Genomic DNA, 26727 nt, shown 5'->3' with positions numbered 1-26727 from the left:
TCCCTTTAAGCCTGGTAAAATAATTAAATACATACAGCTATCTCTACACCCCTGAAATGGGGGACTACCTGTCTAGAAAATGTACATAAAATCTTTTCTTTCTGCTGTAAGGTAGAATCATTGCTGCTCAGTTGTACTTGCAATGAGAATCTGTCTGCTTGAAAATACATTCTTGCTTCTGCATATATGGCCTTAATTAAATGGTAGAGTTACTTGATAACCTGAGTGTCTTACCTAGAAATCCTATTTTTTCCCAAATAATTCAACCTTTTAAAAATAACTCAGGAGGAATCAATTATAGACTTGATCAACTTTTATTGGTCTGGGGCAAAAATAGAGTTTCCTACAGAGAACGTCACATCATTTGCATTTCCTTATAGGCTTGTTACACTAAATAAGATAATAGTTGCTTATAACATCAAAATATCAAAAGTGATGGCAAATTATTATTTACTGAAAAATTATGATAAGCAAACTAAAAAACAGCACCACAGAGCATAATTCTAATTTGGTAAAAAATTACACGCTTTATAGATTTTGTAATACCCCGTATATATTAAATGCATCTCTAACACTATCAGCGTTTATGCTTAAATAAAAATAGTGAAAACAATGGAAAGGTACACACTAAACTATTAGCAGAAATTATTTCTGGAGGTAGAACTGAAGGAGAAAGTGGGAATGTTTTGACCTTTTATTCTGTTTACTGCTGTATAATTTATAATAGAAATGCAAGAATAAGTATTATAATTATTGGGGTTGAAAGATGTGTAATAATAATAATTGGATTTTTAATTATTATCATGAGTGATAATAATAACTGGATTTGAAAGACTTTGTAATTAAAATTAAAAAAGACAAACCAATAATTGGCATGAGTCAAGTGTAGGATTTCTGAAGCAGTGCAGAATTTAGAAATAAATACACAGACTGAAGAATGAGCAGTATTCCTCAAAGATATCTAAGTCCCCAAGGAGGTATACATTTTCACAGACAACTTTATAAGGGAAACACATATTTTAGTCACCTTTCTTCCCAGTTTCTAAAGAAAGGACACTCAAAGAGTCTTTTGTCTTACTAATGTCACTCTATTTGGTAACGGCACAAAAAAACCCCACTGCTACATGGTATCCCAAAATAATGGAAAAAGTAAAGACTAGATAATGATTTCTTTTCTTAATATCTGAATGCTATTATTCAACATTCACTAACATTTGCATTTCTTTCACAGAACCATCACTAAAACTCACTTCCTCATTCAGCACAAGTCTTACACAGCCTATAATGTTCTAAGTGACCATGGGCAAGAATTATATCTGATCACATTTGTATTTTTCCTGGTTTTGTTAACTTTTATTGAGTTAAGTAATTGAGGTTACTCATTTTAGGCCATAATTTTGACTTTGCAGTTAGATATATAAAGAAAATAGCTGCAGAGTTCCTGTCATGGCTCAGTGGAAATGAATCTGACTAGCATCTATGAGGACACAGGTTTGATCCCTGGCCTTGCCAGTGGGTTAAGGATCAGGCATTGCCATGAGCTGTGGTGTAGGTCGCAGACATGGCTCAGATCTGGCGTTGCTGTGGCTGTGGTGTAGGCCAGCGACTACAGTTCCAATTGGACCCCTAGCCTGGGAGCCTCCATATGCCATGGGTATGGCCCTAAAAAGACAAAAGACAAAAAAATTAAAAAAAAATTAAAAAGAAAATATTTGCTTTAAAAGTTACATTTTTTTTAGCTTTCCATAGAAATTTCATAGCTATGTTCTGCCCATATTTCAGCACAGTAAAAAAAATACACCTAAGATTTCTAATATTCACTTCAAGGGGAGCTTTCTTCCACTGTCAATGTGGACTTTTGGTGCATCTCTTGAGTTCTCTCAGGTATACCCTGAAAGAAAATTCATAATAAAAATAACACAAAAGTGGAGTTCCCGTTCCCATTGTGGCTCAGTGGTGATAAACCTGACTAGTATCCACAAGGATGTGGGTTCATTCCCTGGCTCCGCTCAGTGGGTTAAGGATCTGGGGTTTCAGTGAGCTGTGGTATAATCTGTAGACACGTTTTGGATCCACGTTGCTGTGGCTGTGGTGCAGGCCGGCAGCTGCAGCTCTGATTTGACCCCTAGCCTGGGAAATTCCATTTGCCACACCTGCAGTCCTAAAACAAAAACAAAAACAAAAACAAAAAACAACAACAACAAAAAAAACCCAACACAACAACAACAAAAATCTCCCACAAAATAAGCGTATTCTTGCACACGCTTTAAAAGTGACTCAGGTGCAATGGATCAGCAGTGTCTCTGCAGCTCTGGGACACAGGTTTAATCCCTAGCCGAGCGCAGTGGGTTAAGGATCTGGCGTTGCCACAGTGGCAGCATAAGTTGCAAACTGCATCTCGGATCTGTCCCTGGCCAGAAACTCCATATGAACTCCATTGCCGCAGGGTGGCCAAAAGAAGAAAAAGGAACAAACAAACAAAAAACAAGAATTCTCCAAGGTGAAAAAAATGAGCATTTCCTAGGGTGTTTTCCCTGAGCCCAAGATTTGAATGTTTACGCAGGCATTATCACCTTGGTTCATGAATTCGAGAGAACTGACTTACTGAAGAATAATGTCCGAAGAAGGATTTATATCAGCTCACTCATTAGCATATTCCTATTCTGTCATTTACTAGCAAGAGGATTTTAAATAATTTACTTAAACACTCTGAACCTCAGTTTCCTCTACTGTAAAAAGGATGTCCAACTCTCCCACTCCCTCACCCCCAAGTGCTGCTATAAATTTCAAACGGATGTATGAACACCCTGAAAACAATAAGGGAGAACACTAATTAAAGGATAATCACTCATTATCAAATTACTTTAAAAGTATAAATGGAATGGAAATGTCTCTTTCACACGCTTATTATCACCTGGTGAAATGGACTAACATGGTTTTAAAAAATGATTTTAATTAGTTTAATTTTCTAGCACCCATTAGCACTCCCAATATACTAATATTAATCGGAAGAGCTTTTGTTCCACCCCGAATATGCAGGTCATTACTAACCCATCTTAACTTCCTGGTACTTTGTCTATTCACTTTTTACTAACTTCAAACCAAAGCTGAAAGTCAAACATGGAGTGCACGTACCTCCCATATAAAAGCGAGTACCTCTCACCTTTTATGGAACAGACAGTCATCAGAGGGTGACAATGAAACCCAGATCACCTTATAAAAATCTTTGGAGTTCTCCAAACTCTGTCTCACACACACACACACACACACACACACACACACACACACACACACACACACTATGAGTCTATATTTTAGTTCAAAGATCAAAACTCCATTCAGAATCCCAAAACAAAAATAATTTGGCTCCTGCCTCCCAGACGATGGTCATAATATAATTTCAAGTAATTATAGAGAAAACAGAAAAGATCACTAGAGGCACAGAGGATCATAGGAGGAGGCACGCTCTGTTGACCCTGATGGCTCTGTGAACACCTCCTGAAGCCAACGCAGGGCAAACACAGGTAAGAACCAGGTAGGTGCATAACTACAGTCTTTGCATCATTTCCTTTAGCGAAAGGCCTCCTGTTCTCTCCTGCGCCTAACTGGTGTGTCCTGTGTACAAGTCTAGAGGTATCTTGGGCTGGAACTTCTTTGTCTGACATTTCCTGGGGCCTGAAGTGTCAGTCTGTTAATGAGATAAGTGCATCTAAGCAAGTGTTATCAGGGAATGAACCCAGAGGGCCATTCCAGGCGAGATGCACATTTCACGGTGGCCAATCTAGCCAGGTGTCAGCTTTTGTTCTGGAACTTGGCCTGGACTGGAAGTGCCCAGAGCCATGCATGGGGGACATCTGAAGCTTGGGAGGCCTGCTGGTCCCTTCAGGCCAGGTGTCTCTAAAGTTCTGCCATGTCTGGGAAGGTTCTGACCACTGGACTAAGATAACAGGCTTGTGACCGCCCTGGCACGATCCTCCAGAAGCCTCACCAGCTTCAACACCAGTCAGGGACTCCAAGAAAGACCAGTTAATGAGTTTCAGAAGTGATGTTTACCAACAGCATGAGGCCTCTGGCCGTGTTGATGCAGCCAGATTGAATTTTATAGCAGCAGCAGCAGCAGCCACAGCAGCAATAATGTTCACTGAACACTTCTCTTTCAGGCAGCCTGGGTGGTGTTTTAAGCAATTTCTATCATTTAATCCTCACCAGCAACCCAATAAAGAGTACTATTGTTTCCATTTTGCAGATGAGAAAACTGAGGCACAGAGAAGAAAAGAAACTTGCCCTCAGTGTTCTCGGATGCCTCTACAAAGCTCCATGCCTGGAATTCTCTCTTCATTGGGCACATGCTGCCCCAGGGATGCTGGAAAAATCCATGTACAGAATTCCAACTAAGTCAACAGTTAGCATTCAGTTTCTTCTGTGGCTTTGTGTAGCTAGACAGGTTGATATGGAAAGGCTCCAGTGCTTTCTTGAGGAATTGAAAATAAACTAATTAAAGGGTTTTAAGATAGGTAAACATTGTGTTTCATGAACATATGACTTTTTTGCTTCCACATGTCTTATGAACCTGAAGGTTCTCTTGGGTACAACTAAAACTAGTGGTTGTCAAACCAGTTTGCCAGTGCACAATGTAGTTTTTCGGTTTCTTCAGGTGAGTGTCTACATTTTGATCAATTACTTATGGCTCTATCTGGTCAAGGGGTACCTGGCTGGGAACAGGTCATGTGAGGCAGCCAGCGCAAATGCAACTGGTCTCACCGCAGCTAAGGGAGAAGATGCAAAAGCCACCCTGAGCGGAGGAAAGCCAAAGAAAAGGGGCAGCTCCTGGAGCAGCTCCAAAGGTGAGTTCCCCGGTGCCCGAGTGCTGGCAGCCAGGTTCATCAGCATAGAGGATGAGCTAGCAAAGAGCAAGAGAGCTGTGTTCATTCCTTCAAGTACAAGCGTCAGACATTCTAGAATATGCACTTGTACGTGTACACCAGAAAGGTCAAGAATGACTGAAAATCGAGCCCTAGGAATATATGTTACGTTAGTTTCTCTAAATTTTTTATTTTTTTTGAAAGTATAAACTCTCCCACCCCACCCTCAACCAAAAATTTCGTGAAGTCAGGAACTTTGCCTTCTTGAACCCTGCTGATACCACACCTGCTAAAGAGAGAGCAGACTGAGGGAAGGCAGGCCCGTTTGGAAAGCTGGCACATTCTCCCCTGAAAATAAGGCCTTTCAAGGTGCCTGGAACAGCAGTGCTAGGAGGTGTCACAGCAATGTCAGAGTCCTAATAACGATGATAAACCTGCGTGAGTGGGGCAGGAAACTGTTCCAGTTCATCAAGATGCCGGAATATGGACTCCAGGCTCACGATTTCAGGCTAAGTTAAACCCCTGGGTTCTTCCCAGCTCCCTGGGACTCCCTGACTTCTGATTCCCAAACGCCTTCCCTGACTTACCCTATTAGTACAATGAAATACCGGAGAAACGTTTTATCATTTGCCACTTTAACAGACTCAAGCTGCCGTTAAGCCGAAATGGTTTTAAAAGTGACTTCAATTTTAAAAAGTGACCCTTTCTGTTAAGATGGAACTAGTTAAAATCACATTCAAGGTCCATTCTAAGATTTGCTCCTTGGAAACCCACTTTGCTGTGTTTAGTTATTAAATTGATCAGGTTCTAATGGATCCTAGTGGTCACTGTAATGAATGACACCACCATTAGGCTTTTAAGTCTGGTGTCTGTGATAGAGAAGCCTCTGGTTGCTATTGGTCCTTGGTATGCAATTTACTATTTAACGAATCAGTGGACATCCCTGCCTCTTTCGGCAGGAAAGAATATTGGAGAGGACCCAAGCTTTATTATTCTTATTCTTACTTTCTTTTCAGGGCCACACTTGTGGCATATAGAAATGGAAGTTTCCAGGCTAGGGGTCGAATCAGAGGTGCAGCTGCTGGCCTACACCACAGCCACGGCAACATAGGATCTGAGCCGTATCTGTGACCTAGGGGGCAGCTTGTGGCAATTCCGGATCCTTAACCCCCTGAGCGAGGCCAAGGATCGAACCTGTATCCTCATGAATTCTAGTCTAGCAATTCATTGGATCACTGAATTCCAATGATCCAATTTTTAGAGACAATATGTCTTAGAGAAAAAGATGTGACATTAGTAACTTGTCCCACATCATGTGGTTAGTTCTAACTGGCATCTCGGTCCTGGGATCCCTTCTTCATCGTCTCGTCTTTCTACCACACTAAGCTACAAATAGATTCTTTCATCAACTGATGTCATTACCGTTACGAACCATCAGAAACATGTGAGAGGTTACCTGGAAGACAGACACCAAATGGTTTAATACTAAATAAATGAACAAAGATGTTGACTCCAAGAGTAAAATGTGAAATAAATGTAATCACTGAATAAAATTGAGCTATGTACTCAATTATCTGAATATTCCTGAACTTTTGACATTATAAACTTACATGAGCACACACACACCAGTAGGGTAACTAGCATTTGGCTCAAATCTGTCTATTTTTCAAAGAGGGAAGCAATCACTTTATGTTGGCATTTGACAGCAGGAAATACATAAGGTGATTATATTTTAACTCTTTCCTATTATATATATTTTAAATGTCATAACTTCATAAAAGATGGCCTATCATGGAGTTGTTCTAATGTAAGTACAGTTTGGGAGTGAAATAAAATGGTAAAGAAAAAATTCACTGAAGAGGGGAACAGACTGTACCATATGGCTCTCAAAGTCAACCAAATCTCTTTTTGGAAGACTCTCAAAGACCCTAAGAACTGGCTTTTTTTTTTTTTTTTTTTTTTTTAAGGAGAATATTTCTCTTTATAATGTAAAAGAAAGGTTCTTGATTTTGTCATTAAATGTAAATGTATTCCATGTTTGACTATATGGCATTCCAGTTTCCATTTAAAGACATGGGGGAGAGTTGAGTCTTTTTTCCCCATAAAATGCAATTATGGAGAAAAGAGCTTTTGAGTGAATGATTTGAAGTAGAAAATCTTAAACAAGCTCCCTCAGGGAAAAGGAGCTCTAACCTCGGGTGACGTGATGCCCAGGTTGCCACAGACACAAACACACATTATTAATATTGCGTTGTTTTCATTTCTTTTTCTCTTTGACAAAGACCACAAATAAATACCCGACATCCTAAAACACACACGCCTAATTCTGCAAGCTGTTATAATGAAGTCCTTTGAAATTATTATAAATGCTTGAACATTAAAAATTCATCAGCAAGGAGAGAGAGGTGCTCTCTATTTGTGGTGCTGAATTTAAACACAACCACCAAGAATGGCTGATTGTCCTGAGAAAGCACCGCTGACAGCCATCAGCAGGTCTGTGCAAATGGTGTATGGAAAAGGTAATAAGAGCTCCGGGAGTATATTTCAAGCCATATAATAAAGTAATTGTGGAAGTGTAATTGCAGTCTGGTTCCATACCATATTAGGGTGAGGAATGAGATGGTAAGAAAATATGAGATTCACAGAATTATTTTGTAAGTAATTCTGCAATGACTGTCTCCCAGAACACGCAGTATTTGTCAGAAAAATGATTTTAAAATACACAGTAGTGTTTACCTTTTGAAATCCATTACGATGAACCTGAACAAAATGAACACTGGTTATTTCACCATTTAAAAAATACCCTGAACTTAGGAACAACTTCAAATATAAAAGTGTTATTAGATCACATGGGAAGCAACTGATTGCAGCCCATTAAAACATTTAAAAAAAAAAAAAAAGGAATTGCACATAAGCCTCGTTCTTTACTTCTCAATGACATCTAGTTTACATTTCTGAAGATTTAAATATTTGCAAGATTAGAATTTCAATTTTTAAAAATTCATTCCTTGGGCTACTTCATAAACAATCACTCTTGGGTTCAGTTACCAAGTTACTGTATCCCATAGGCTATCAGTTGCTCTCATAGTAAGACTTCAGAAGGGGTGAGGGATGCTGGGTCTACCCTCAGCCCTATCGTCTAGACTGAAAAAAGAAAAAGAGACAGGGAAGGTAAATGCATGAATGAACGCAGGGGTATTCAGGGCTTAATATGCATAGCATTTAGGGCAAATACGAAAGTTGTCCATTTGATTCTTCACCCATCTTCTATTAATAGCATTATTTATATCACATCTAAGATGATTACCTCTGTTAAGTGCACAGTTTTGTTTTGTTTTGTTTTCCTTTTTCTATTCCTACCACTTAGCACAGTCCCTGGTGCACAGTAACCACTCAGAAAATATGTAGCGAATAAATTAACCAATATTTGCAAATATGCAGTGGGAAGCTAAGGTCTGTAGCCATCTTTGGGGCATGGGCTCCAAAACCCATGGAGAAATAGACAATGGACTCAAATGTAAGGAATCCACTTCTCCTTTTCATTGTTATCATTTTTTGGTTCTACTTTCAGGGAATCTTGTGAATAAATGTGTGGAAACTGCAGACATACATATACAGAGTTCATTTCCCTGGCCTGCCATTTCAGAAAAAACTCCAAAAGATATTAAGTATGGGGAAAGCTCTTTGATTTGGGGAAAAGGAAAAATCTAAAATGCTTATCTGCCTAAATGAAGTTTCCAGAAGAAAACACATATTTTTATAGTTTTGACTTTAAAGAAAATAGCCATTATTTACATATGCCTGACCTATTCACAAAGAACTCATTTCAAAAACACGTTAAGACTTAAACAATGTAGAAGAAAAACAAACAAACCAGCCCTGATTTAATGTTGTGCTCTGGATCTCAAGTAGATTGGCATCTGTTGGGAGACCCAGCATACACACCTATAATCTATTCACATCATCCTGCACAACCAGAACTACTGTTTTTCCAAGACAGGTCGGTCCACTGACGTGTGTCCTAAAGATGATGGAGAAGGCAGGGGAAATTGGCTCCCCAAAAACAGAAGCCCAGTTTAGGCAGGTGAGGATGTTGGTAGAAGAGCATTAGTCAACAGTCATCTAAGAAAGTAAGTGTAAAGGAATCTTGAAAATAATGTCCCTCATCTTAAATACTGTGTCTGTCTGCGGAAGAAGGAAGGGAGAGGAGAGGAGAGTGGGAGGGAGGGAACCCAAGCTTCATCCATCTCTTATGTTACAGGTCCTGCTCTGTCCTACCCTCTGCCCCCACCCACCCCCAGCCATCACCTTAACCACCCAGGTTCTTCATGATCCTTTCCTTTTCCTGGATTTTTCCAATTCTTTTCAGGTTAGGCTATCTACTAATATCTAACAAAGTATCCCATTCCTGACTACTTTTACCATAACTAAGCATCGTCAGGTTTTGCCAGTGACTCTGGGATTTTTTCTCTTCTATCTATACCCAGGGTATTTGACTTCCTCCATCTTTGCCATTCTCTTCCTTTACTTTCATATTTTTAATTTTTGCCTTTTTTTTTTAGGGCTGCGCCCGCACATAATGAAGGTTCCCAGGCTAGGGGTCAAATCAGAGCTGTAGCTGCTGGCCTACACCACAGGCAGAGCAATCCAGTACCTGAGCTGTGTCTGTGACCTACACCACAGCTCACAACAACGCCAGATCCTTAACCCACTGAGCGAGGCCAAGGATCGAACCCACCACTTCATGGTTCCTAGTCAGATTTGTTTCCACTATGCCACAATGGGAACTCCTACCATTCCCTCCCTTTAAGCATAATGTCACTACGCCCGTGGTACCACCAGTCACTGAGCCCCAGCTACATAGTCTTCCACTTGAAACCAAGATCAAGTACTCCGTCAAGCTTTCTTATCAAAAACAGAATTAGTGAAAGTCAGGGAAAGAATAAGTGTGGACGAAATGTTCCAATCTCTGTGGGACAGAGGACCTAAGAAAATCACCTTCCTGCAAGGTGTCTTTCTTAGGACAAAAGACCATTCTCTTATTTCATGCTTCTCAAACTCAAACCCCTAGGAGCAAAGAGTACTATGCGAAGGCAGCAGACCTTTTGAATGACGATGCTCTAGAACACAAGAGTGGATTCAACTAAGTCATTTAAAGTATTATATTTACACGAAAATATACAAGGATGTGTTATGGAAAATGTCATAAAACCTACATATTTATTACAGATGAACCGTCATCCATCGAAGACCTCTGTAGACTACAGAGATAATTCTGGGTTCTTCCTTCAGCTTCTCAGGGTATAAATCCATGAGGACATTTCAGCAGGAAAACACCAAGACTTTGCTCTGTGGCTACTTGAAGACTGTGAGATCCCTTTAAAACTGCTGATAGACGTTTCCGAATATATTTGGACATTTTGCTGTATTTTCCCAACTTACTAATAATTGTATGCATATTCGTCACTGCACAAGAAATTTCAGCAAAGCAACTACTAAAACTTTGGAAGTTAACTGGGCAGGTGCACTTCTAAGACCACACACAAAGCAAAGCATTAATGTTAATTGCTAATGATTGGATTGGTCAATTTTTTAAAGAATCTGCAGGTAGCTAGTGTATCTCTCAAGAAATCATTTTTTAATATCCACTCAACCTTTTGGCGGAAGTATTAAAGCTCTAAAAGCTTATTCCTCTATAACTTGAAAAAGTCTTCAAAAAATAGGTCAATACCTGAGGGTTCATTTTACCATGAACCCCCCCTGCCAAGGCAGACTTCTCTGGTACATTCTATAAGGGCTGAGTGTTAGCCTGCTTACTAAGCCACCATGCATTCCACCCCAACAGTCCCCATGCCATCTCTGAATGGCCACGCTACTTTCCCAACTTCCTAGGCTCTTTCTGGTCCTCTCCGAGTCAGGCCCTCTTCCTTCATGAATGCCCTGTTTCTAGTGACAGACATCTCAGCCTCAACCCAGCCACCACATCAGGCTGACACTCAGCCCGTGGAGTCAGACCCTATTTCCTCATTTTATGTCCTTCACAGTCTCTCAATAGAGGAAAACTTACTTGTGAATAATAGCATTCATGTGTCTCTCAGATAATCAGAATTCCATCACTCAATATGTTCCCATTTTCGCTCTGTGAGGGAGCAAGAGCCAAATTTAGTGTTTAATAATAGGGATCATACCTGAGCAAAGAAACATGCTGGCTTCTTTTTTCCTGGCTATCATGTTTTGCCAGGAAACATGGCAGAATGTATGTGTCTTAATGTATATGTTGGGTTTTTTTAGTTTCCTCAAGTCATTCTGAAAAAAGGGAAGAAGTCTAAAAAATAGTTAAAAAAAAATAGGAGTAATTTTCCTCCTCCTTGCTGTGCAATTTTTAAGGCCAGCTAAAATGCCATTTCCTCCAGGAAGCAACCTGGATTTCCTGAACTTGAATCCATTACTACTTCTCCTTCTGTACCTGGAGCATTTTGACAGCAGACTCCATATCATAGTTGTTATACTAGAGCTGTGTTATGGTTATTGGCATTCCCCTCTTGGCTAGCCACGTGGAGGCAGGGGCCAGGGCTTACTCACCTCTGTGCCTCTCCCTCCCCCCAGGAACTCAGCATTAGGATCTGCACACAGTTGGTGTTCAATAAATGCTTTTCAATTTGTAAAAATATATGTACGCCTTCTTAACAAAGACCGAAGCTTCCTTAGAAGTGCATTTCAAACTTTAAAAAGAGGTCTGCTTCTTAAGCTAGAAATTCTCATTTCATCCCTGTGCAAATATTTGTATGGGGACTGCATTAGAACCACCTGAAAATAAGAAGTTATAATGGAAACAGTGACACAGCCTTAAGTGAGGCAACTGAAATAGGAACTACTTTAATACTTTTACTGAAATGTTCTCTGCTTGATAAAGTTCATTACCAGAATATCATCTTTAAAAGTGAAATGCATTCAGCTGAGCACTTTTTTTCATTTTGCAAATAGATTTTTCCTTGCCTGAGCTCTCAGTATAAAGTACAAAATAGTCTTCCATAACATTAGAAAAATGTCACCCTGTACATAAAGCTAAATTTTTCAAAATAAAATAGATTTTTCTTCCTTAGCATTTTAAAGGTACAGCAGCACCTCCACAGAACCCTATCCTGCATACTACTGCAAAATATATTAAGGGCTGACTCATCAGCCTGCAATCTGATTCCTTCTAAAATGTGTTGGGATAACATATTAGAGCCCAGAACAAAGTTAAGTCCCCATGGGACCTTCTAAGGCTATAAAGTCACCATCTTTTCAACATTACTGTACTTATTACTATGGTTATAGTTAAAATGACCCTGGCGCTAATCTTTTTCTCACCCATTCAAAATGACACAGAAAAGTAGCTAGGCGCTAAATTTACAACCCAAGTGCCAAATTTTCACATTACAGCAAATGAAAAATTACACATAGCGTATTCATTACTAAGTCTTTTGTTTTTACTTAAGGTTCTTGATCAATCTGGGGTGCCTAGAGCCAAAGTTACCCTCACCCTTTAGCAAGTTTTACTCCATGCTAAAGATCTCATACTGTTGGATTTAGAGAACTAGATCAGATACATGGTTTATCACCACCATTGCATCAAGACAAAAAAGTGACAGCAGAAATGAAACTTTGACCTTTAAGTTTTCAGCCTAGGAGTTATTTTTCCAAGAAATGAACATTCATATATTCATTAATGTCATTTTACCACAAGCACTGTATTCTTGCTATTCTTAAGCCAAAAATCAAATACAATTTATGGTACCTCCACCTCTCAGAAACATATCCGTTCTTCTCAACATCCCCACCCCCCAGATTTTTTTTTTCCTAAAGACTGCAAGTTCTAGAGAGGCAGTTGACCTCAGTAAATTTTTCCTCTGGCTTACATTTTTTTTCTTTCTTTTCAAAGCACTCTTTAGGGAAAAAGAAAAAGATAAACACACTTCATATAACAAGTGCCATAAGAAAAATATGTTCTGGCAGACTTTTCCTAACTTGTAACAGAAAAGAATTTACATCATCCAAGGATAAGTGCAAAGAGTAAAAGAAAGAAATCTCCAAATGGATTTTTGTTCCACTTTCAAACTCTGAGGCGAAGGGAACACAAGTGTTTCACTTCAGAAAGGAATAACGAATGACTTCAGTACACATACACCTTTCTCTTTTTGGAAAAATTGCACATAAAAGAGCATTTTTTGGCATGGCTGACCTGCAGAGATGTGGAGCTAAGCGGAGTCATGAATTCACTCGCTCTGATATGCACACATGATACGCAATTAAAATCTCCATTCACATTCCTGCCGGGTTGTCAATCACAAGGAAAGCCTTTTTGACAACATTCAGCGAAGCGTACCAACTAACCGCTCAACAGGAACTTAAACAGTAACAGCTTTTGTTACTAGCAAGAACGATTTTTTTTTTAACCAAGATTGGGTTCAGTTTCTAAGAAATCATTATGCTCTGAATTTTAGGACCTTTCATTAAAAATGAAAATGCGTCACAAAGATTTTGTATGGCAAGCGATGTGATGTAGTATCTAGAAAATATGAGATACATAAGAAAAATGTATCTCATTCTAGCCTTTTCAACTGGGGAATCTTTTTCACTTTTCCCGTTTAGAACAATGAACAATGATCTTATAAAGCAGTTTGCTGGGAAGAAATGTGACGTTTGTAATTCATTCTGAAGCTTTTCACTAGAATTTTCAAACTTTTAAAAAGAGACTGGGGCTCTAATCTCACTTGGAAAGATACTGGCCAGTTTATACGCCAATGGGAAAATGATTTTTTTTAAATAGTAAGGATACTTACTTAGTGTGTCGGAAATACTGCATGCATCAAACTTTCCAATTTATGGAGCTCTATAGAAAATATTATGCACATAAATTCTCTCCAGATGAACCCAGAAGGTACTCTGCTCATAACTTAGTTTCTGTTGAACATCTAATCAAAGACTGTGCCCTTCATAATAGCACGTTAGTGTGCTTTAAAGTCATAAATCCATAAAAACAGGGCCCAGTAAAATTGAATATAGGATGCTTGTTAATCTGCTGCTGTGTCTGTTTTGAGCAACTAACCTTGGATTATAAATTTGAAACAAGTTAATACTATCAGATATTGAGATATTTATCTTCTTACTTATCATGCTCTGTAACCGAGAGAGCAGATGCATCCTGACCATTAGCAGTCATGACAAATTGCCTTGCTAATGAATGTTACACACTGAAAGTGCCATAACTGATTAAACTACAATTTCCCACTACCAGAGAGAGAGAGAGAGAGTTGGGGACTCCAGCAGTGGGCAACTCTGATATTCTGCCAACAGGCCTTCAGGGCACAGTGTGATATTTAGAAAAACACTCTAAATTCCATATGAACAGATTCTAGAAGCCTGTGTGTATACAACAGGTTTTTAAAGAACATTAGATAAAACAGCTTAGGTTGGAGCTGATGAGCCATGAAAAATGGATGTGTTTTAACTATTTGGTATCCTTGCAAGTATGTGTTAAAGAATATTCTTCGGTCTGCGTTTCTCTCTCGCTCTCTCTCCTTCCCTTTACCCACCCCCAAAACATCGCGTGTGCTTTGCATTTCACATAAAATCTTTCTTTTGTCAGTTCCTTTGTTGGTGCAAAATTGGCAGCAGTTCAAATTCAAAGTACTCCTATTCATTTACTGACCAATGTCATTCTAGTTCACATCAGCCAGAGAGCTAAGCTCTAAAAACATAAAAGACTTGCTTCACCACTGACGAATAATGTGTACATTTTTACAGAGCTTAAACCTTAATGCTTTCCCTGAAACTAACAATACAGTATATCTTATCATTCCTTTTTCACAAGCAGGCAGCTGCTGAAACGCTTGCCACTTCAAAATATCAATTGCTTGCCAGAGTTTTCCTCCCCACACCCTGTCAAACTCATGTATATTGTGCAATGAAAACGGTGCAGGACTGAAAGCTAGAAATTGTGTCAAATTCTGCTGTAAGGGTATGATGTGCAAAGAACAATGTATGACAACCGTAGAGACTACAAACAATGGCTCTGGAGCCAGGGACTTCATAGATCACAACTGTGCCTGTACATATTTCATTGTAGGCATTATATATTTAAAGCATGACAAATGTACCGGCCTACATTATGCGCAGCACAAATACAAGCTCCTCCCACTAGATCGCCTTTTGCATTTTTCTTGGTGATGGAAACAGGGTTGAGTTTCATTTCTTTTTCTTCTCTTAAAAGATTTAAGGGTCTTAAGTCCAAAAGAAGACACACACACACACACACACACACACACACACACACAAGGTTATCTAAATGAGTAACAGAAAAGAGAAGACAATATTGCAAGATGAGAAAATGAGATCTTATTCACTTAACATTTTGGCTGCTCTCTGAGGACACAAAAGCAAGGATCTTCAACACTAACCAAGTGTATCAAAAGAACTACACTATCACTATGCCTATAAATTGTTGTCTGCCTAATTTTAATGCAGATAAGTGCTGGCTTATTGATTTGAGCGATTTTCTAGCAAAATGGAAATCCCACGTGAATATGTTCTTTGTGTACAGAAAATATGGTTTAAGAAGCTTTTACTATTATTGCTTCCCTATGCCAAAAGAACAATTAAGCAAATAATATTTCACTACTGGATCAGGTCTATAAACTAACACGGACTGTTAAAATATTGTTTAGACTTTAAATATCCCTTCCCGCTTCCTGATTCACTCTGTTGACTTTAAATGATTGTGGTTATTGAAAACTTGTTTTTCTTCCAAGCGTCTCTTTAAAATAACATGTAAAATCTGAAAACATTCTCACTTTGGAGCACACCCACTTAATTATAAAGGGGTTCCTGGCTATAACAACCTTACACCAGTTCAGCCAATGACAGAGGAAATGGAAACATGTTTCTAGAAGAAGATTAGTATGAATCTATACTCATCTGCCCCATGACCTGGCTTAGGTTACAAAACCTGTATCACACAAGCAGCTTGGAGTGGAATTAACTGAGTCGAGGCTCAGGAAAATGAACAGATATGCTTTGAGGGTGTTAATAAATATTTTGGAGAAAGAATAGGTAATTTAGGTGCTTAGGGGCGCTGACCTTTGCTGTGTTGATTAGTGGGACAATGATGCATTATTAACACACAGCAGCTGTACCTGAACTGCTGCCATGAATATAATAGCCTTTTATAGCCATCAGGGGAGTGAGGTAGGAGGCCTTTATTAACCACTAGACATGATTAGCACATTATGTGAACTTTAGTAGGCAAATTATCTCTTATTGAAATATAATGTTGGTTATAACTAATTGTAAACATGATTTTTAAAACTTCCCAGTGAACAACTCAATGTTTTACTACCGTTCAGCTCATTATTTGGCTGGTAATCGACGAAAACATTTTCTATCGTGGGATGTACTTCCAGGAGCTGAATCCCCAAAGGCAGACCGCGTCAGTGAAGGCTGACTTTCACACTGTCTGGCACTACAACTTCAGGGATATTCACATCCCTGCAAACTTTCTCCCTTTAATTAAGTCACACTGTTCAGGAACTAGAAAAGCTGCTTCAGGATTTTTTTTTTTCTTCCTCTTTCGTCAGTTCTTAAAAGATTAGTTTTGCAGTAAATTTTGGAGAGTTACCTTGAAAAATAACAGCATAATTTAATTCAAAAAGCTTAATTTTGGGAGGGAAAAGATTATCCCATTAGCCTTAGTAACTGAACACAGCGCAGAGAGTCCATTATGAGCAGTCTTTTATGCCCTGGCAGAAAGTCATTAACATAAAATAAATCATTAGCTTTGATATTAAACTTCTACTATCTGCAGGTTTCTATGATTAATGTTCATGACTGCATCTGCCAAATGATAAAATATACTTTTTGTTGAAAGGTTATCCTGCCTCTTTATTATTAACATTTCTCTTTGTACAGTTGTTCCTGGCATTTTAGACGGAGGCCTATTCGTGTAGAAAGGAAGCACTGGGTTTCCCAATGGCATGGAGACACCAATGCATATAACACTTCACCCATCATTTTTCAAATTAACCATTTAATTGAGTTAAAGGACTTAAGGAATCAGGGGGCGCACAGATATGCTTTCAGTGTAATTGGGCTATCTTCAGACCCAATGGGTCCATTCTCTAATTAATCTTGCACATTATATTTCGCATCTCTGACCCATACATCAAAGGAAGATAGTGAGGGGCCAGCTTGCTTGCCTCAAGTCAGGAACTCGATGGAGATTGCCCTCTGGAGCAGGTATCCTCAACGTTATCTTCTTACACTCTCTCACAGGAAACAAGCTCCCAGCCCAGGATCTCTCAGTAGGAGCACTGACCGGCAATGCAGAGAGGGAAAAAGACACCCCCCTGGGGGGGCTTATCAATATCTGAGAAAGGGAGATTACAGGCTGTACCTACACACACCCTATTTTCCCCCATTCACCTCTGACCCTCTCGAGAGGTTATTCCTTTCACTCCTTTCCTGAAAGAATCACTAGTCTGCAACTTTGGAATTCATTGCACGACGGTAGCAGACATGGATGAAATGGGCTGAGAATACAGTATTTTTCTAAGATCTACCATTGTTTGAGTTTGTGAACATCTGTCCCCCCAGGACTTCAAAATAACCGACCTCTATTGAGGCCTTGATTCTCCTAAGGGTTCCTCAAGACAAGCTCTTTCCTCTAGTGGATACATGGAAGAATGGACACAGGTGGATTAAAGGTTCTGGTATCAGAACTTTTACCAAACATGGAACAGAGCCAGGCTTCTTCTAAAGAGAATGGGAAACAGAGCAGGAGGAAAACATATATCCTTTCAGGGTTATATTTATTTTGTAGCGATTAAGTCAACACAGGTTTAAGAGCCCTCAGTTTTTCTCTCAAACCTTCAACAAAAAGGAGTCTTTTCTTCAGAAAGTCCTACGCTTTTCCTCAGAAAGATCCAGTTTTCGTGGCCTAGTGAAAGGCACCTTCTCCTGTGCAATAGGCTAAGTTTTTCAAAAAGGAGTGGTAACGAGTCATCCGTACAGGTCAGGATGATTTCTTTTTTGTTGTACACGTTACAGATTCAGCCACATATGATAAATTGTCAGGTGTTTATGGCCAGAAATATACCCAGGACCATGAGAAACACAGGAACACACAAGCTCACCCAAACACCCCCCCCCCCCCAAATTTCTCTGACTAGGTAACTTCCAGATAGGAGCTCAAAGACTGATGGAAAGGCATTCTAAAACAAAAACAAAAACAAAAACAAAAAAACCTTGGAGTTCGCATTGTAGCTCAGTGGAAATGAATCTGACCAGTATCCATGAGGACACAGGTTCGATCCCTGGCCTTGCTCAGTGTGTTAAGGATCCGGCCTTGCCGTGACCTGTGGTATAGGTTGCAGATGTGGCTCGGATCTGGTGTTGCTATGGCTGGCAGCTACAGCTCTGATTCGACCCCTAGCCTGGGAACCTCCATATGCTGCGAGTGTGTCCCTAAAAGACAAAAAAATGGTATTCTATACAGTAACAGACAGTGTTACAACTGAAGGCCAGATTATAGTTTATAAGCCTACATAGTAACTGAAAAACTTTCTATTTTCTTGGCCCCTAGCACAGCCCTAGTTTATTTAGGAATCCTTTCAAGGCATTTTCATAAAAGCACATAACTCAAGAATGAAAAACAATAAATATTTGGCTAAAGCAGAACCATTAAAAACTCCAAAGTGAAAAATGGACAAAAAAGCATTAACAGAGCCATTGGTTTCACGACCTTTGTGATCATAAATATAAATCAGTGATGGTTTCTCATAAGTACAATGGAAATCTGAAGAGAGATTTTAAAAGTTAACTTTAACATTTTTAATTAAGTAAGGCAAACTTGCCATAGACCAAACTAAAGAGAGCTGGGTACCTCCTCTCCTGAGAGCAAGGGGTTTCTTTCTGGCATCATCCCCCCTCTGATCTTTTCTGCTGCACCATCAACATCTAGGCCCAGAGCAATATAATGTTCCCATTTTCAAAATGAATGCTACAGGGAGGAACATGTTATAAACAGGAAAGACTCATTCAGGTTAATGTGAATTCCATGTCTCAAAGTATTATGGAAGAACTGCTATAATTAACAGTCTGTTGGCACTTCCATTATAAACCACATTTCAAGCAGTTTATAACTCAACTGTTTTTAATGAGAAATTGCTCTTTGGGATGAAACTTGGCATGCATGGTTTAAAACAAAAAATGCTCAACTTCATTAGGGCAGATGTAAGCTGTAGCATCTTGGTGCTCCACTCTCCTAGCGGAACAGTCCATTTAACACAATTCAGAGTCTACCACTGGTCCTATCAAACCATTGGAGACCATGGGCTATCTGACTCAGGAAAGTGAATATTCAGAGAAAAAGATCAATTGAAAATGCAGTCTTCCTTGGGTAGCCCAGGGAGACCAGTCCAGAACTCCCCTTGGATACCCAAATCCGAAGTTTCTCAAGTTCCTCATATAAAGTGGTGCAGTATTTGCATATAACCTATGCACCTTCTCTCATATAGTTTAAATCATCTTTGGATTACTTATAATACCTAATACCATGTAAATGATATGCTAATGGTTGTAAATACTATGTAAATGATATGTAAATAGTTGGTGCGCGGCAGATTCAAGCTTTGCTTTCTGAAAGTTTCCGGAACTTTTTTTCTTGAATACTTTCCAGTGGAGGTTGGCTGACTGCAGATGTGGAACTCACAGATATAGAGGGCTGACTATATATCGATACCATCAAAGTGGAAGTGAATAAAAGAAAAGAAAATAACTTTAAGATTGTTAAAGTTTTGTTAAGATTTTCTTTAAATTCATTTTAAATAAACGAGGCAGCATTCAAACATTTAGATGCTTTGTGTGGAAACTTCCTGCAACCAAGATTATAGTTACAGTTCTTGTGGCCACAGTATTTATTCACTATGGTTTACTACAATGTTGTTTTCTCCTAAAGGTACTTATTTATTTTATTTTATTTTATTATTTTTAAGGCTACACCCATGGCATATGGAAGTTCCCAAGCCTGGGACTGAAGTCTTAACCACAGCCGCAACCTGAACCACAGCTGTGGCAGTGCCAGATCTTTTAACCACTGGGCCAGGCTGAGAATTGAACCCTCAGTACCACAGTGACTGGAGTCACTTTAGGTGGGATTCTTAGCCTACTGCACCATGGCGGGAACTCCAAGGTATATATTTTAGATTCTTATATTTGGTTGTATACCATATAAGATTTTTTTTTTTTTTTTTTTTTTTGGTCTTTTTGCCTTTTCTAGTGCCACTCCTGCGGCATATGGAGGTTCCCAGGCTAGGGGTCCAATCGGAGCTATAGCCGCCGGCCTCCGCCAGAGCCACAGCAACATGGGATCCGAGCTGCGTCTGCAACCTACACCACAGTTCACAGCAACGCTGGATCCTTAACCCACTGAGCAAGGCCAGGGATCGAATCCACAACCTCAAGGTTCCTAGTCAGATTCGTTAACCACTGCGCCACGACAGGAACTCCTACCATATAAGTTTTATCTTAAACAGTTGGTAATATTTACAACTATAATTGTTAATAGCATTTAATCAAGTCATGATAATTACATTTAATATTCATTGAGATATAAGTTAAATATTCTACCTATGACTTCCCAGAAATCTTGAGATTCATACTTGGATAAACTAAGATACAGGATGATAAATTACCTAAAAGTGATTAGTTAAATAGGTTCTGCATTTCCAAATATGCCCATCTTAGTCATCTATGCATATTCTGATGAGAACACATAAACATGCTAACCCATATACTCACTGTAAGTGTAACTCACTTAACTTGCTATGTGCAACTAAAGATCATCACAGTCCCACTTATATACTATTTTAGAGTCTAATTAAAGATTTCTCACTGGTAAGGGATAGCTATGGAGCTGATTCCAAACTCTAAATACACTGTGCATAAAATACCAGGAGAGAGGGGCAACTATGAGAGCTTAGAAATACCTGCCATGGTCTTCCTCTCAGCATCATCTCTGTTTCTTAGTCTATTATTCTATGATCTAATGCCATTCATTCAAATGGGGAAGAGGAGGGCAGCTTGATTCAGAGTTTTAAGAAGTGGATATGGCCCTGAGGATGGCAGATTCCAAATTCCTTAGCCAGAAAACAGGTCAGGTTCTGGAGGAAGTGGATATGTTAACATGGTTATAACAATGACACCAAGCAGAAAAGGAAGCATGGCGGCCAAGATGACCACAAGGGTGAGCCAAGTATCTGAGGAGAGGGAGGATTTCAGGTTAGAAAGTTCAGATCAAGATTGGGAAGGAAAAGAGCAGGGGAGAGGGTGTTGCCCCAGGATTGGGGGTGTTAGGGAAGCGGGTAAGGAGGAGGGAAGAAAGAGATACCAGGCACACGGACTGATCAGTTGCTGAGGGCAGGCTTCAGTCAGAACAGGAGGATCTCCAGTAGCTGAGAAATATTCCCAGGGCCTTTTCAACTTTCTAGTAAGTTAGCAAAATGCTGGAAAGCACTAGAATAAATCATCCTTCACAGCTAAACAAGATCCCTCCCCACCAACTCTATAAACAATCCCTTTCTTGAATTGAGCTCATCATACACACAAAAGTATGACCACAAGAAAGAGTCCCACACACCAAAACCAATATTTGAGACCCAGTTCTGGTACCAAGAAAACCATTGTTAAACTTGGAACTTTCCCTCCTTCTTTCAGGTTCAAGTGCCTTACTTCTTTACTCTGTTCTTAGCCCCTTGCAATCATATCAGACAAAGACAAAAACAAAAAGTTACAACTAGCAGCCGATTAGACAATATTTACATATCAGTTTAGCTTTTCTAAATAAGCAAAACATCAAAATGCTCCTTAACAGCATCACTCAGTAACTTTTAACATATATGCTACATTGTGAGAAGACAAAACCCTGTAAGCTATGCAAAAAATAACTCCAAAGCTCATAACTAGAATTTTAAAATTGGAGTTTAGGACACTGAAATATCCCACAAAGTCAAGATAGCTGCATTTGAGGTTTTTGTATGATATCTGATTTACTGGCCAAAACCATAAGATTGTGTGGCTTATGCTCTTACCTATAAATTTATTTAAAACATATTTAAAGACCTCAAAACTAATGAAAGATGCCAGCTAATAAAACTCCCATGGGAGTTTTAATTACACCAATGATGTTCCAAGTATTAACTATGAATTTTCCCAAAGTCCTGGGAGCTCTAGGGGGTGGGGAGAAAAACTAAGCAAGCATGATGCTCTAAACTGCTTATAACCCTCCCCTTCCTCCTCCTCCCTCTCTCCTTCCCCTACCCTCCTCCTTTTCCTTACATTTATTAAAGTAAAAAGAATGACTCCACCGTAATGTGCTTGCAAATCCTGTATTTTATATATGATGAGTTTTGCCACATTAAAGTACAATACATAATACTCTAAACGGAAACATACACTCTAAGGAGATTCTGCAGAGATGATAATGAATCTTGTTTTTCTCAAAAGTTATCAAATGTCTAAGGGTAGCCCTGACATTTTAACACAGAGTTCATCACAAGTAGGTCCTTCCTCCTCGGTTTATACACTGTCCTTCCTCATTTCAATGACAAAAGCCCATATTCCAAATGCCCATTATTCTTCACTCTATGTATAGTCAGCATCAAGCATGGGTTTGTGTTTTGAACTTCCTTGTGTCTAAATCAACCAAAGAAAGATTCAGGACCTGTTTCCACAAAAGCAACCACTGAGAACAGTAAAGACCATGATTTTCTCTCTCACTGCTGGCAGAGGTGGGCATCTCTGTCATTAGCCATGTCATAACATAATTGTATTACTGTTCCTTATGTGGGCAGATACTGAGCAATAACTGAACACAGCACATCACTGTAAAAATGAAAAAGTGCCACTTCTTTGTCCCAATTTAGCATAAAATCAGTGAAAACAATCTTCAGAAATGACACCGCACTAAGAAACTGAAAGGAACTGTTATTACTCTGCGAGTATATATTTAAATTGATGCTCTGACATCTTCAACTAGAACAAAAAAAGAGGACTCTCTTTTACTACTGAACTCCAATTGTGAGCTCCTATAATCCAATTCTTTCGGTAACATTCAGCTCAATTAAGGGAAGCAATGCTACCTAAAAGACTCTTAATTAGATGAAACTCCACTATGGTACCCATCTCTCAATGTCTCAACTATAGCCACGCTTTAAGTTGCCCGAGGTAAACACTGTTACTTCTAGCCTACATGTTTCTGTCCAGTCTATGAGCTACACTGCTCTTTCAAAGGCTGACCTATATACGGCAACATGCCATCCGCTCTGGCTGTTTGTATAAGAGATGCCTTGCACAGTTGCCATAACCAACATCACTGCATTGTTCTCACGTTCCTCCCGCAATGGGCTATGCGAAAATGGAGGCCAGTTTGCACAGTGATGTGTTCATAACGTAATGTGCCCTTACGACAGAGCAATACTAGATTAAACTGTTTCCCCTCAAATTGCGCCTATGGAGTTTATCAACTGAAAAATGTAAGTAGTGTTTTGGCAATCTATAGAACAGCAGTGCTGGAAAATGTCAGCAAAGTAAAACAACCTCATTTTAGTTTAGAAAAGGTTCAGGAAGAGGATATTCATTTTCTGGATTAGGGTCTCTTCTGACATTGAAAAAAATGTCACTGGAGAAACTCTAGTTACAACTGTGTGACGCTGAAACACAGAAAGATACTGGTTCCGCTGGGATTTAGCACACCAACTTTAACCAGTGAAGTGTTGACAGATTTAAAATAAAGATAATTAGTAATCTATGATCTTATCATTCTATTAAAAACAAATATCCTGACAAAGTGACTGTTTCTTGTAATAAACTACACATTCATTACACCTCTGAGAGAGACAAGGTTTACTTTGCAGACTTGTCTCTTTTGGGGAGGTCAGATCCAACTTGTTTTTACTAAACATAGACACAGATTTCTTATTTCACCTCTTTCAAACTTCTGCCCACCTTCCATTTCCGTGCAAATCTACTTGAGTTACTGCAAAAATGAATGCTGGTTGACTACATTCTAAGCAACTATAATTGTGGAACTAGACAGAAATTTTGTGCCAAGGCTACTCATGAAGTAGAAAACACTAGTTTCTGGGGCCTGGCAAACCTACTCAGTACATTTCATATAAGCAGGGATCAGTGACAAATCTATTTGATAGACTGCTACCCAGAGAAGGGCAGGAATAGTTGTCTTGTGAGAAACATGTCCCTGAAGTCTCTTCCTGCTATTAGAAGTATATCTTATGACTTTGCATCTTTAAAAATCCATTATTCCCTGGATAAGTAAAATAGAAGACTTGCATCTACTCTATAGAAAGGGTGGCTGATTTGCATTTAAAAAGAACAGTTTGCCTCTCATACACCGGGTGACTTAAAAGGAACTTCAATGAGCTAGTAAAGAAATTCTGAAGACTTTCTAAATTAATTTATTCAATTCACAGCACAACCCACTAAAATTATTTAAAGCACTTAATTGGAAAATGATTTAATATATTGGAGTAATTCCTGATTTTCCAAAGCATTTAACTTTTAAATTAAATCTGACCCTACTATCACAAGAATGACAAGTGAAATGTGTATCCAAGTCATTACTTTCTTTTTGGAGCCTAAAATCACTGATGAATTTAATAAGATTTGTCCAGTTTCATTGCCAAAATATTTCTGACCTTTCGGTTCCAGTAACTACTGTGGAGTATGTCTTTACTATCCAAGATAAGACTGCTGCTTTTTTTTTTTTTTATTAGTATTAGTGTTGTAAGCAAAATAAAATGTTACAAACACCAAATACAAACTTTAAGGCAAAACAAACTTTAGAATAAAAGAACTATGTTATCAACAGATAATTAAACTTCTTCACACCAACTTCTCTTGCCAAAGTTACTGGTACCTTCCAACTTGCCCCTGGTTAAAGGGCTCCGGAATAATGAAAAGCCTTTCTGCCTTCCACAAAGCTAAATTTCCCTGATTTCCAACTTGCCTCAACATCATCAACACAGGGTACATCCCTTTTACTGGATCTTAACACTGTAGACAGCATCACGGAGCTTCTCCACAGGGTGTTATAACTCACAGCTGTGTGTGTGTGTGTGTGTGTGTGTGTGTGTGTGTCTGTCTGTCTGTCTGTGTGTCCCGATTGACCAATACTTGGAGTTACGAGTGGGCTGCGTGATGGGGAGCCCGAGGGCTGTGGATGCAGCGCGCTAAATACCTCTGTGTCACGTAAAAATGCTGTATGATGATGAGTCGCCACCAGGCAAATGTTAGGATTCCCAACGATTTATCCAGTGGAATTCACTGAGGGGCCGACGTGGAGCAGGCGTGCAGGGGCTGGGAGTATCCCGCAGGCTTACCAAGGAGCGGGAGCTGGGCGTCTAAACCGCTAGCCCCGCGTCTCAGAGAACTCAATATTCCCCGCCACGTTCACTGGGCAAGACTACTTAGAAGAGTCCAAAGAGCCCGAGCCGAGGACAGCCGTGGCCCTGCAGCTGCACTCGGAATCCCGTCCCCTCGCGTCCTCCCTGTGCGGGCTGAGAGTTCGAGAAACCCCGAGAGTCACCCCCTCCCTACGTACCCCCTGACTGTTCCATCCTTGGGACAGGCGGAGCTCCGCAATAGCCCCGGTGACCCTCAGGGTCAGCCTAGCCCCGGGCCCCCGCGGCCCCTGGGGTCACTGGGTTGCGGGTACAGCCAAGCCCGGGATCTGCTCCAGCCCCGCGCCGAGCGCGGCAGCTTTGGACGTGAACGCGACGCGCTCGCCCGGCTCCTAACAAACTTGCCATTTCTGCGCGCAACCCCCGGCGCGAGCTGTGTCCCAGACCCCGCTCCCCGCGGCACCCGGACCCGCAGACCCGCGCCCGGACGCGGGGCCGGGCCACCCGAACGGGTTTGGGAAAACAAAAGAGTTGTGGAGCTATGTTCCCGGCGGGGGGCGGAGGCGTCTCCCGGGTCCCGGCACCCCGACTCCCGGAGGCTCCCTTGGCAACTAATCCCGGGCGGGGAATCGGTGTCACCAGCCCCCGCTGCCCGGGAGAGGAGGAAGGGAGAGGGAGAAACCAGAAAATATACGGAATTCTCTCACTCTCCGCCTGCGTTCCCGGACCCCAGACACACCCCCAAAGTATTCCTTGGTTTTCTCTTAATTTTTTTTTAAACGCCCCCCGGCAGACCCGGGCAGGGAGGGATCCTTAGTCGCGAACAGCGGGAAGGAAAGAATCAAGCAAATCGTGTCACTTTCCGCACCATCGCGGTGTTGGGCAAAGCCCGGGAGCTGCTCCACAATATTTACTCCCCGAGCGCACGCAGGGCAGCCGCAGGCTGCGAGCCGAGCGCGCCCGAGACCGGCCTCCGGCGCCCGCCCGGCCGCCAAGCGGGCCAGCGGCCGCCGCCCCCCTCCCGGGACCGAGCAGCCAGAACACGGCGGAAACAAAAGCAGAGCGTTCACCTTGTTGCAATAGTAGGGGTCCAGGCAGGGAGAAGGTCCCAGACAGGGAGCGTCGGGCGCAGCGGCGGGCTGGGCTGGAGGTGGATAAAATCTTACGTCCATTTCACTCTCACATCAAGCAACTCCTTTTCTTTGCCTTTTTCAAAAAAGTGTTCAGCAAAACAAGCTTAGACGGAACAGAGAGAGGTGTCTGGACTCAGGAGTAAAAGAAACACCTTCCTTCCCTCACATCCGTTTGTGGTTTGTTTAAGAAGAAGAGGAGAAAAAAAAAAAAAAAAAAGAAAAAAAAAAAAGAGGGGGGAAAAGCGCTCAACTCTCCCCCAAGCCGCGGCGCGCACC

At 40.4% G+C, this 26727-nt stretch overlaps 1 protein-coding gene across 3 annotated transcripts in view; it reads right to left on the bottom strand.

The window, feature by feature from the left end:
• Nucleotides 1-26632, bottom strand: part of TOX (thymocyte selection associated high mobility group box) — a 301744-nt gene extending 275112 nt beyond the window's left edge. For 2 of the 3 annotated variants that reach the window (XM_021089342.2, XM_021089343.2), the window contains exon 1: nt 26389-26632. In XM_021089342.2, coding sequence (XP_020945001.1) covers nt 26389-26490 — 102 coding nt within the window. In that variant the 5' untranslated portion in view covers nt 26491-26632. Of the gene's footprint in view, nt 1-25518; nt 25804-26388 lie in introns of those variants that run through there. The other variant, XM_085022318.1, reaches the window with a different exon arrangement.
• Nucleotides 26633-26727: the final 95 nt, after the last annotated feature.

The sequence above is a fragment of the Sus scrofa genome, chromosome 4 (genome assembly GCF_054392235.1).
Source record: "Sus scrofa isolate SSC_HxYL_T2T_F1_AM1 chromosome 4, Sscrofa_HxYL_maternal_Yorkshire_Landrace_v2.0, whole genome shotgun sequence".
NCBI classification, from domain to species: Eukaryota; Metazoa; Chordata; class Mammalia; order Artiodactyla; family Suidae; genus Sus; species Sus scrofa.
This window is presented reverse-complemented; position numbering and strand designations above follow the sequence as displayed.